The 12,391-nt window shown below is 42.0% G+C and overlaps 1 protein-coding gene across 7 annotated transcripts in view; it reads right to left on the bottom strand.

Annotated features, from left to right (window-relative positions):
• The window catches only part of CHCHD3 (coiled-coil-helix-coiled-coil-helix domain containing 3), a 296,388-nt gene extending 285,549 nt beyond the window's left edge, over positions 1 to 10,839 (bottom strand). For 3 of the 7 annotated variants that reach the window (XM_021078528.1, XM_021078525.1, XM_021078527.1), the window contains exon 1: positions 10,567 to 10,818. In XM_021078528.1, coding sequence (XP_020934187.1) covers positions 10,567 to 10,647 — 81 coding nt within the window. In that variant the 5' untranslated portion in view covers positions 10,648 to 10,818. 7 annotated transcript variants of the gene reach the window in all.

Genomic DNA, 12,391 nt, shown 5'->3' with positions numbered 1-12,391 from the left:
ACCTCTGGCCACTCCCCTCTCCTGGAAACCTGGAAACCGCTGTCTTGGCTCTTCCAAAGTCCCCTGTCCTGGTTGTCCTAGGACTCTGGTTGAGTTTTACCTCTTTTGCAGGCCTCCCCTCCCCCACCCACCCTCAAAAGCTAGAGGTCTCCAGATTCTGTTCTTTGCCTTTACTTTCGTCCCTATGTGCTCTTGTTGGTACCCTCATTCACTCCCTTGATTTTTCACTGCTCTTGATAAATTAATGAATTTTAAATCTAATATCCCCACTCTAAGACCTGTACCCCAAAAACCATACCTAAACACTTAACTGCCTAAAAGACACCTCCCTGGGATAGACCACAAGCACCTCAAAACCGACTTGTCCCAAACTGAATTCATACTTGCCAAAAATCTCTTCCTCCTCCTGTTTTCTTTATCTCATTAACACCACCTCCGTCCAGCCTCTAAATCAGGACAGAACTTGTCCTCGACTCTTCTCCATCCCTCATTCTCTTAGCCATGACGTCTTCAAACCCTAAATTGTTAATGAATTTATCATTTCTTCTCCCATCCCACTTCCCCTGTCGTATTTCGTGGCACCACTGACATTCCTTCTAAAATGCAAATCTGACTATGGTAACTGCTTCAAGTCCTTCAAAAGCTATCTGTGTTGACATAAAAGCCCAAATTTGTTTGTGTGGCATTCAAGACTCCTCTTCATTTGTTTATGACCTAACTCTCTGACCTCAACGTCCATAGCTTCTTCCTTAACACATCATGGCCTGTTCTACACCCACACTGGCTACCTGTTGCCAATTCTTTGCCTTTATATACACACCTACACTGCTGTCTCCCCTGGCCCATGGGAGAGAACTGCCTTTAAAACTCCAGTTCACACATCATAAAGCCTTCTCTGACCAAATGAGCTCCCTACTCCATTCCAACTCTGCCTACCCAATGTGACCTTTCTTGTGCCCCCCGGGTGCCTTACACAAATTTCCAATGCAGCACTCCAGTGATGGAACAAGCTTTTGCCTTTCCACATTTCCACAGAATTGTGAGCTCCTACATGTTTGTGGGCCATTCAGCAAAAGTTTACTAGGCCAAGCACTAATTGAGGCCCTTGCGATATATCAGTTTATACCTAAACTTGCATTTCAGGACCCAAACCAGCAAGAAGATGAGATAGTAAGCGGAATGTCTACTGCTCAAAAGTTGTGATCTTGGAAGGAAAAACTGACTCCTTTCTTGGAAGAGAAGTTAGGAAGGAGAGTGCAAGGGGACTTTCTATTTGAAGACGCCACAGCCAGCTGCAACTTTTCTAACAACTGACAGGCACCAAGACTGCTGCTGAAACTCACCTGCAAAGCTGAGTCACATCTTCGGAAAACCCCTTAAGATTGACTCCAATCCTCTCAATTCACAGGTGGGAAGAAAAGAGATCCTGAGCAATGTCCAGCTACTGGCAGCATCAGGACCACAACCAGGAGCCCCCATCCCCTAGTCCCATGCTTTGTCTACTATTAAACGATACACTCCTTCCTCCTATACAGTTAGGTAAAAATGTATCACCTCCTCTTAAAGAAATAAAATGAGACTTATTAGGTTTTGGAATCTTAAAGCTATTTTAATTGATACGTAACATAAAGTTTACTCGATATATAAGGTAATATACTACATAATATATACCTAATGTACCATATTAACATAGTATGCTATATTATGCATATTTTATATTACATATCATATATACCATATATTATGCCATCGTATAAACATACACTGCTACATATGTAATGTGTTTAAAGCTAATACACATAAACCTAATTTGACATATATAATTTTATATTTTAGTTTATATTTCTGTAAGTCAGAGAACTACAACTCCATTAAAGGTCTATTTTATCTAATCAGAGGTGCTAAAAATCAACTATTAGCTATAAACTTTCACCTATATCAGAGACAGGCCACCCTAACTTCTAAATACAGCTTCATCAACTTCACATCAAAATTCATGCCTTGCCATTATCTATTGCTACTTTTTTTTTTTTGTCTTTTTGCCATTTCTAGAGCCACTCCCACAGCATATGCAGATTCCCAGGCTAGGGGTTGAATCGGAGCTGGAGCTGCAGGCCTACTCCACAGCCACAGCAACACGGGATCCGAGCCACGTCTGCGACCTACACCACAGCTCACAGCAACGCAGGATCCTTAACCCACTGAGCAAGGCCAGGGATCAAACCCGCACCCTCATGGTTCCTAGTCGGATTCGTTAACCACTGTGCCACGATGGAAACTGCCTCTATTGCTACGTTCGAAATGAATATAACAAAAGGTCCTTCCAATCCTTAAAGCAGCCTCAAAAGTTTCATTCTTGGAGAGTAAACAGAAAGCTGGCCCAGAACAGAGGAAAAAGCACTACCTACTACCTACTACCTACTACCTACATAACCATACCTACCTACATAACCATAGGGACCTCACCTCAGTGGGCCTCACCTCCGCATCTGAAACTGAAAATAAAACCTACCCTTAGAGTTACAGAGGAAGAATTCCAGATGCTCTTAGACTATAACATGCAACACAAGTATCAAGTGGAGTTATTACTAAAACAGCTCCAGCCTTCGGCTGACTCCCATCAGCTCTGCCTGAGTTTGTACTGGGCTTGTCTCTATGTGGTGTGTGAAGACAAGGCCTACACTTACTGCCAGAAGCGGCTGCAGAGGTCCTGGTCTGAGCACATAAGCTGCCCATTTATCTCTATCTATGCTCTTTGCACAGTAAAAGTACAATGCATCTTTCAATCAAATCACTATTTCTTGTTAACTTTTTAACTGTGTGTTTTATCTGATGGCTCAAAACTTGCTACTAATACCAAATTCTAACATAAATTCAAAACATTTCCCAATAAAGTCTTTGGTTATAGTTCAGTAAATTTACAGTATGTTGTCCAAAGGAACACAATTCATTTTTTTAAGTTTATAAAGAGGTTGCAGGGTTGTCTTGAGAGTCAACATCTTTTTTTGTTTGTCTCTTTTGTTTTTACAAAACATGCACAAGTGTATCCCCAGGCCCTTCCAAAAGAAGGCAGCCTAGAGTTGCGTCCAGTCACAACTATGTTGCTCGCAGGCAACAGGCAGACTATCCTTTGTATCTCAGGCTAACACCAGCTGAGCTGACCTCTCAGCTGCAGTAGTAAGTTGAGGTCTGCACTCACCAGACCTCCTCTGTGAGCTGGGGGACTCCCTTGTGAAGCAGCTGACAAGATTTAGCAATGCTGGCCTGGGTTAAACACACAATCTATAGCTGGAGAACAACAGTTCTCTGAGATGCAAAATGACCCAAAAGTAAAACAAGCTTCCGCATCGACAAGCAGCCTCCATGTAAGTGGCAACCTCTTTAGAAAACATCTTTCCTTAAACAGGATACTTCTTTTTAAAAAGTTTGGGTTTTTTTTTGTTGTTGTTGTTGTTGTTTTTGGATCAGCAGTGTCTCTGAAGCCCTGGGACACAGGTTTGATCCCCTGCCGGGCACAGCGGGTTAGGGATCAGGTGTTGCCACGGCTTCGGCGTATGTCTAAACTGCAGCTAGGAGCTGATCCCTGGCCCAGGAACTTCATATTCCAAGGGGTGGACAAAAAATAGGCGAAGAAAAAAAAAAAAAAAAGCTTTTTTTCAACTTAAGGATCTATAGCTATTACACCTGGTTTCCAGACATCTCTAGAATCTCCATTACGGCAAATACCAAGTTCGATCTACAGAAATTTTTTGTAGCAAAGGGTGAAATGACCCAAACACACAATAATGCTGGAATTATGCCCTGAGGTCCATAGATTCATGAATCTATGGATTAATTCCTCAACCGTATGCAAAGTTTCCTGCAAACTGCCTTGTTCTGGGCAGAGTCCATAGCTTAGAGACTTGGAGCAGTCAGTGAACTAAGAGTTAAGAACCACTGTTCCAACATGAGGGAGAACCAAGAGAAGGGGGCCTGTCTACAGAGCAGAATTCGGTTCACTGTCTTGGATCATCCACCCTACTCTCTACTGCTCCTAAAGAGCTTCAATGAGTGGGGCTTGCCAATGTGGGGTCTGCACTAGTGCCCACACTGCCGTGTGCCCCAGAGAAGCGGACACGTGTGTCACCTTCCTTCTGCAATCTTCCTAAGCATCTCTTCCCACCCACATTGGTCTTACCTAAAAATCAGCACAGATAAACACCACTCACCCACCTGGAATCCAGCATTTTCTCAGAAACAAGAGACTGGGCAAGATGAAATATTTCTACTTCCGAAGAATGGAGTAAAAGGAAGAGAAGAACCCCTTTTAAGTTGCCCATCTCTAAGAGGTAGAGTTAGGAACCACATGAGACAGAAACAAATATCTTCACCGCCAGAATCGTCTTTCTCAACTTCTTCGAGGTGTTTCTTATCAAACCAATTAAAGGACTCGGACCCTTTTTCTCACCTGGTCTTCTTTCCATGCAGCATAGGTCCTTTTGTTTTCAACTACCAGTTCAAGACATAGGCTTCAAAAACTGCTACTCTTATTTGGAAGAAATCACTTCCAAATACTAACAGAGGGTGGGGGAATACCATCTATCTATATGTACAGGGATCCAAAATGTAATTTTTAGCTTAAGCCTGTCGTTTATCACTTGTACTCTCTGCATTTGTTATTAGTGGAAACCATGAACTTCTGTCTGCATAAAATCCTAGAAAGTTTAACATGGTAACACATAGCCAAGAGACTCACGGAATCTAAAGTACAAAGGGACCAATCATCTACCTCGACAACATTCCTCAACACTCCCAATGACTGACTGAATTTGTAGCCTCAGCTAATGTACCCTCTCCTGGCTCCTTAACCACATCCCACATTTGTAAAAAAAAAAAAAACTCTTCATTTAGGGGCTCTCAACTGCCAACACTTCCCAAAGCACTCGCTGTGTTCCACGTAAGAATCCTTACTACCACACTGGCTCCTGCGAATTTCGGCTTGCAACTTCAAGGGCAGTTGCAAAGATTAGTTTATGCCTGGAAAGCATGATAAATATTACTTTGAAAATGCTACTTATTGAAGTTGACATTTGCTCTGGAAGAGTTCACTCACAGCTTTGATGTTTCAGATAAACTTGTGAAAGACTGAGAGCAAGGCACACTCGCTAAGCAGACACAGCAGGTGCTCAGAAAAAGCCTATTAAGCACATGTAATACGAGTCATCAAAATGCTTGGTCTTTCTATCACAAGAAACTTATTTTACACTTGGAGAGGAGGGCAGGGCAAGAGCATGGCCTTTGATCCAACCCATGGAATCAGAGTCAAAGTTGGAATCAGGTGTTAGAATGCAGGTTATTTTGTGGAAAGGGGAGAGCTGTCAATAGCTAAGGATAAAGGAGGGAGGGACACCAAGCATCATCATAAAACTGCTCCCTCCTTTGTCTCCTTGGGGGAGGAGCTTTGTAAAGGAACAAATAATTCATTTATCCCATTCTAATTTTTCACAGTCTAAGGTAGCGCTTTGGTGTCCAGAGTCTGCTGAAAATGCAAATCCCAATTTCTGATGAGGTAGAACTGGGTGTGGCCCAAGGATCCATCTTTCTAGTGAGCAAAGATGGAAGGAGGCAGCCCAGCTTCATTCCCACCAGTCCAATGTGTCACTAATTTCTGGCAACAGATTTGCATGGTGGAGAGGCATTTCCCAGTGAGAATTTCAGGTCAGGGTGGGTAAGATATTTTGAGCAGAAAGGCCTTGTTTTTTTCTTTCCTCCTGCTATCATAAAGGTCATTCTTGGGTGTAGATTTATAGAGATTTTAAAGCAAAGGTCTTTTAAATATTCTTCTCTTAAAGAATAGATCTTTTTTTAAAAAAGAACAAAAACAAAACCTTGGGTTTGCTATCAACTTATTAAATAATGATCTCTCTCTTTTTGATCATCAAATATATATGCATTACATACATGAAATAAACAGTATTGGAGTTCATCCTTTCTTTTAATCTGGCTTTTTTCCCCACTGCTCCAAAAGATGTATCTTCAGGAGTATTGTAGAGTTTTTAAAGACATACTTTCTTTACTAATGCCCTAAAAAATATATTCTGAAATATTTGAACATTTTTCTATATATTTTCATGTAGTTTATCCCAATAATATTCAACATGAAAAAGCGGAAAGCTCTAATGATTAAAAAATATAGATAGTGGAGAAAATAAAGGATTAAGATTTTTATTTTTTCTATTATAGTTGATTTAGAGTGTTCTGTCAAATTCTATTACATAGCAAAGCGACAGTCATACACATAAATATATATATATACTCTTTTTCTCACATTATCCTCCATCATGTTCTATCACAAGTGATTAAATATAGTTCCTTGTGCTATACAGCAGGATCTCATTGCTTATAAGGATTAATTCTTAATGCTAATAGAAATTTGAACATAAAGCATTCTGGACTGTTAGACATCATACAAAGGCTGAAGAGACCCACCCCAAGGAGAGTTAACAGTTGACAAGGAAAAATGTAATATCATAAATAAATTAAGCTACAACAAAAAAAAAGGAGGGGGGACAGCAGTCCCCTTATAAATGACACCTGGTAAGTGAGAAGAAACTTTAAACTTAAAAGTGTAAGTAGGTCCTTTAATTGCTACCTGTTTGAGGACCTGGGCCAAAAACATCAGAAAACATGATCTATTAATAAACACAACCTAGTTACTTAAAGCCTTATGTTGCTTACTAAATGTCACTCTTCATATATTAACATAAATGAAGATGAAATTATTATCCTTATCAGTGGAAGACAAAATTGATTTTCCAGCAGTGACTGAATCTACCGCATTGCTGGCACACGCTTACTCTTATGAGTGACGGCATGAATGTTAGACAACTGGGTAAATCTGGAACACTTTCCTCAGCCAAGTTCAACAAACCTATCTGCAATTCAACACCGAAATCGGGCCTCAACAGCACGGTGATTCAATCAACTGAGCTAAAAACTGTGGCTCACTTATGATACTAAGATTGCTTCTTATCCTTCCCCAAGCTACAAGAGAAACAAGAGGACTTTTTTGACCTAAGAAAAATATAAAGGTCAGCTTAAAAACATCTGCAAAGGAGTTCCCGTCGTGGCGCAGTGGTTAACGAATCCGACTAGGAACCATGAGGTTGCAGGTTCCGTCCCTGCCCTTGCTCAGTGGGTTAACGATCCGGCGTTGCCGTGAGCTGTGGTGTAGGTTGCAGACTCGGCTTGGATCCCGCGTTGCTGTGGCTCTGACGTAGGCTGGTGGCTGCAGCTCCGATTCAACCCCTAGCCTGGGAACCTCCATATGCCGCAGGAGCCGCCCAAGAAATAGCAAAAAAGACCAAAAAAAAAAAAAAAAAATCTGCAAAGTACACAGACAAAAAAAAAAGTCACACAGGCAATCGTTTGCAGAACTCAGGGCTCCCCTTCCCCAGTCCACACCCCCTTAGGTACACATGTAGGAACACAATATGCTCTTATTTTTATTATTTTCAGTTCATGTAAGGTTAGGTATCTATCCCCTTGACCAGCTCCAATAACAGCTACTACTCATTTAAGTACTAATCACTGTGGAAATGCTTACATAGCAAGTCCTCACAAGCGGTACTTGATACAAAAGTATCAAAAGTTTGTTGCATTATCCACATATCCAACAGGGAAACACAATGAAAGTGACTTGTCCCAGGCCACAAGCTAGTGAGAGGCAAAGCTAGGGTCAAACTAAGGTCTGCCTGGCTCCAAAGTTCATGCTCTTTCCACCACAGTACACAGCACATCCAAAGAATCTTAGAACATCAGGTGTGGGAGGAATTCCATCATATTAATAACAGCTGCCTTTTGTTAAAACTCAATGTGGAGTTCCTGTTGTGGCTCAGCGTGTTAAGAAGCTGACATGGTCTCTGTAAGGATGCAGGTTCGATCCCTGGCCTTGCTCAGTGGGTTAAGGATCCGCCATTGCCACAAGCTGCAGCAAAGGTCTCAGATGTGGCTCAAAGCCGCTATTGGTGTGGTTGTGGCATAGGCCTCAGCTACAGCTGATTCAACCCCTAGCACAGAGTTTCCATATGCTACAGATGCAGCCATTAAAAAAAAGGGAGGACGGGAGGGAGGAAGGGAGGAGGGAGAAAAAGAAAAAAAAAATCTCCAAGTGCCAAGTGCTTTAAATACCTTACTTCATCTTACCACAATCAAGAGAAGAGATGACATTCCCCTTTGGGATAAGGAAATATAACCAAAGAAGTGCAGGCTAGTTAAATGCCTAATGTGAGATTTAACTGAGTTCTGTTTAACTCTAAATTGATGTTCTTTTGACCATGACCTCAAAGAAATCAGAATGACCCCTGAGTACTCAACAATTCAAGAGCATGTTATTTTTAGGGGAAAGTGCAAGAGGCTGAGTGTGGCTACAAGAAACTTAAGAGTGCCACCAGACTGACAGAATTTCAGAAGTGGAAGAGATCAGAGCTCTCAGAGATAGACTCAAACCCTTTGCAGGTAAGAAGACTGAAGCTCAGAGATTGAAAATCATCCTTGAAAAAGGATCTGAAGCAACAGGGAAAACGATGCAAGGGCATTCCAGGTGAAAGGTATAACTGAAGAAGAGCAAAGCATGGAGGTCAAAATCAGCATGGTGTGTGCCTGAATTTCAAAAATATAAAATGTGTTCTATGAGAAAGAAAAACCACCAAGTTCGGTGGCCAAAGCTTCTTTTCTTTTTAAAAAAATTTTTTAAGTTTTTTAAAAGGGGTTTTGAGCCAATCGCTTTTTTTTGGGGGGGGGGGTCTTTTTAGGGCCACACCCGCAGCATATGGAGGTTCCCAGGCTACGAGTCTAATTGGAGCTGTAGCCACCGGCCTCCGCCAGAGCCACAGCAATGCCAGATCCGAGCCACATCTGCGACCTACACCACAGCTCATGGCAACACCAGATCCTTAACCCACTGAGCAAGGCCAGGGATCAAACCCGCAACCTCATGGTTCCTAGTTGGATTTGTTTCTGGTGCGCCATGACGGGAACTCCCAATCTCTTCATTTAATCTATTATCAACCCTTTTTCGCACTTATCTTATTTAACTTTATCTAATACCTGATATAAATCTCTGTGCTGTGGCCCATATCTCTTTTAGTTTGCTGTCATCACTGTGCCTGTACTAGAGCAATGAGAACATGGATTTCCACATTTTTCTAGTCAATGTCTTCTCACCCAAAATTTATTTTTCTTTTATCTTTTATTTCTTTTCCACCCTCTGGTGTGGAACTTTCAAAGCCTAAAAGCAAGATTAAACAAATCTCTGCACAAACCAAGAATTTACAGAAATGTTTATTTTACTCCAAAGAGTACCAACTAAACCACACAACACAAAGAATGCAGTCTCAGATATTCTACTACAAGCCATGGTACCACCCATCATCAATTAATATAAGAAAATGCTGGTCAAAGACCAAAAATTGAGTTCAAAAGCCTGAGTTTCTAGAAAAAACTTAAATTCTTCTCAAGTTAACAGTTCCAAAGTAAGAAGTTTTTTAACACCTTAAATATTTAAGAAGTTTTAATTCCTAGTAACCAATGCAAAAAATAATTTACTCATTTACTTATGCGAGATGTGTAATACCAGAGGGAAAAAAAAACAGAAAACAGTATAAAACTTCCTTAAGTCAAATTGCTTTATTTACAAGGCTCAGGTATCCTACTTCCAAAAATGTGACGCTCCCAATTCTGGCGCTGCGGAAGCCCGTGTTAATGAAGTTAGTGCTGGTATACTGACATCCTAGAGAAAAATCAAGTTTTCAGTTTATGGATCAGGCATACGCAAGGGCATTTAAAAATGTTCTCCAATGTCTCAGTGAGACCTGACTGTACTACTTCTAGTGGTATGGAAACTTGCAATCCTATCTCAAGTCCTATCGGGCTGGCGGACGCTACTCTTGAAGCAACTGGGCCCAGTCCAAAACTTAGGCATGGCAGGCTAACAGAGAAGGCGCCTGGGAAAGACAAGATGTCAAGTGCAAGGAGGGAGAAACCAGAATTCACCCAAGCCAGGGCAGAAAATCTAAGGTGTGTGTTAAGGGACTGAGTGCCGTCCCCCGTCAGTGGGAGTACTAAATGAGAGACAGCAGTTGAAGGGTTCATTAAAACGCCAATTCAACCACAGAGAAGTGATGTGGGCAATGCAAAAGCAGGGTGTGTGTCCTGAACCCAGGAGAAGTAAGACAAGCCCCATTTCACAGATGAGTACAGTAAGGCAGGGGTTCAAATAAAGTTCCACAACTACTAAGCAATACAGTCTAGACTGGACTCTGAGCCCCTGGAGGGTCTAGGTCAATCTAGCATCCCCCCAGCCGCTCCAGCACAGTGCCCAGCACTTGGCACACAACGAGGAAATATCTCTGAATGAATGTCCCAAGTCTTGAAAAACTTCAAACTTCTTCGCAAGCAACTCGGCTTCGGGCATGAAAAGACTAGGGATGCCAGACGGGGAAAACCAGGCTGAGCGGGACCCAAAGAAGGCAGAGGTAAGGGGTCCGAGTCCAAGGGCCGGCCCTCCGCCCGCCCACTGTCACTCACCCGGATGCCCTTCACCACGGTGATGTTCTCATTCTCGTCCGCCTCGAAGGTGACCCGACGAGTGCTAGCCGTCCCGCCCATAGCTTCTGCTTCTGCCCCCAGAGAGACCTAGCGCGGACCCACGAACTCTAAAGGTCCCACGCGCACACACGCGCGTGGACGCGCCCGGACTCTCGCCTTGCACAGCGGGAGCAAGGCCACGACCCCAAGAAGCAAGGAGAAGGCGCCGGTCCTGAGCTCCCGCCTCCTCCGGTCACGCGCCAAAACAAAAATGCCTCTTATTGGCCGAAAATACAAACGGCCCGCCTCTACTGGACAAGGACTCTCGGATTGGTTGGTGCAGACCCGGATGCTATGGCAACAGGTGGTGTTCGACAGATTTCCGGAGCCCCTGGCTATAGTGGGAATTGTAGTCTCCATCTGGCGCGATGGGTGCTGGGATTTTCTCGCCTTTATTCGGTGAGCGCCGTAAGAACATGGCTTTCTGGGAGTTGTGGTCTTGCCGCAGAAGAGACATCTAACTTAGCAACTTACAAGGAAGTTTAAGAAAGCACACTTTGAAGGTAGTATTCTAGGAGTTGAAAGATACAACCTCGTTCCTAAAGGAACTCACAGTTCCTTAAGGGAGGTGCACTCTCCTAATGCAACCATTCCTAGATCCCTGTGAACAAATCCCTGAGGCAAAGTGTAGTCTTTATTTTAGTTTTGCAAGTAACCACAGAACAAAACGCCGTTGTATTTGGCCTATAGCTTTATTTCGTGAGCTATGCATTTTTTTCTTTTTCGTAAAATAAAATTTTAAATACTATGGTTTTCAAATCTCCATGTGAGAAAGCAGAAAAAATTAATTATTTGCATGCAATGCATTCACTTTTCTGTGTCTCCTTCCACTTCGATTACATTAGCTTATATTAGACCGTAAGAGGAGGAGGTAGAGGAAAGTGATTGACAAATACAGCATTAATTAGTGGAGGAATTGAAACTACAACAAAGTTGAGGAGTTTTATTTCTAGGTCAGTATTTCACCTCTACAAGTTACATAAATAATGCTTAAATTATCTACATATGTATTTTCAAAATTTTATTGCTAAATACTCTCTGACATGTAAGTTTACCCATATGACCTTAGTCTTACAGAGGCATATGTACTCTCTTTAGGATTTACGTTAGCGATGATATTATCCTCAGAGAGTCCTTTTCAACATTAAAGGCAGCCAGCCACAAAACAGCATGGCAAAGGTATACACAAAAATGTATTAACATTTTTGAACTCCAATTATTTGCTGATTTTTTCCTGTAGAAATTTGTAGGGCACAGACTATGTCTTTTTCACCTCTAACTCTGGTCAGTGGCAGAGTATTGAATTTATTACTTCCCACTATTACTATTATTACTATTATTAATACTTAGTAATTACTATTATTAATACTTCCCACTGGGCCACGATGGAAACTCCTAACTGCAATTTTTATAACGTCAAGTTCAATCAAAACTCCTGGTCTTCCTGAAGCACAGCTGTGTCTTGTTTCCCAGGTTCTAGGGCATCTTACCAAGGAATCGTCCTATTCATGTGAGACCTACTCCAGTATATACAAGAACACAACAGAATATTCTCTGCAGTCTCAGGCCAAGAAGCCAGCACTCTAAGTAAAAACATTGGATGTCAATGGTCTACTTGGATGTAGAGTGGAGAACTGAGCAGTGGTTTAATTCTTCACCAATCCTAGCTTAGGCATCAAGCAATATCACCTTCCAATTCCTTCATCCTGAGTGACTTCTCATCTTCCCACCATGTCACATCTTTTGGAATTAAAGCTGCAAATAA

This window comes from Sus scrofa, chromosome 18 (genome assembly GCF_000003025.6).
Source record: "Sus scrofa isolate TJ Tabasco breed Duroc chromosome 18, Sscrofa11.1, whole genome shotgun sequence".
Classification (NCBI taxonomy): domain Eukaryota; kingdom Metazoa; phylum Chordata; class Mammalia; order Artiodactyla; family Suidae; genus Sus; species Sus scrofa.
Note: the sequence above shows the minus strand (reverse complement) of the source record. Positions and strands in the feature narration are given on the sequence as shown.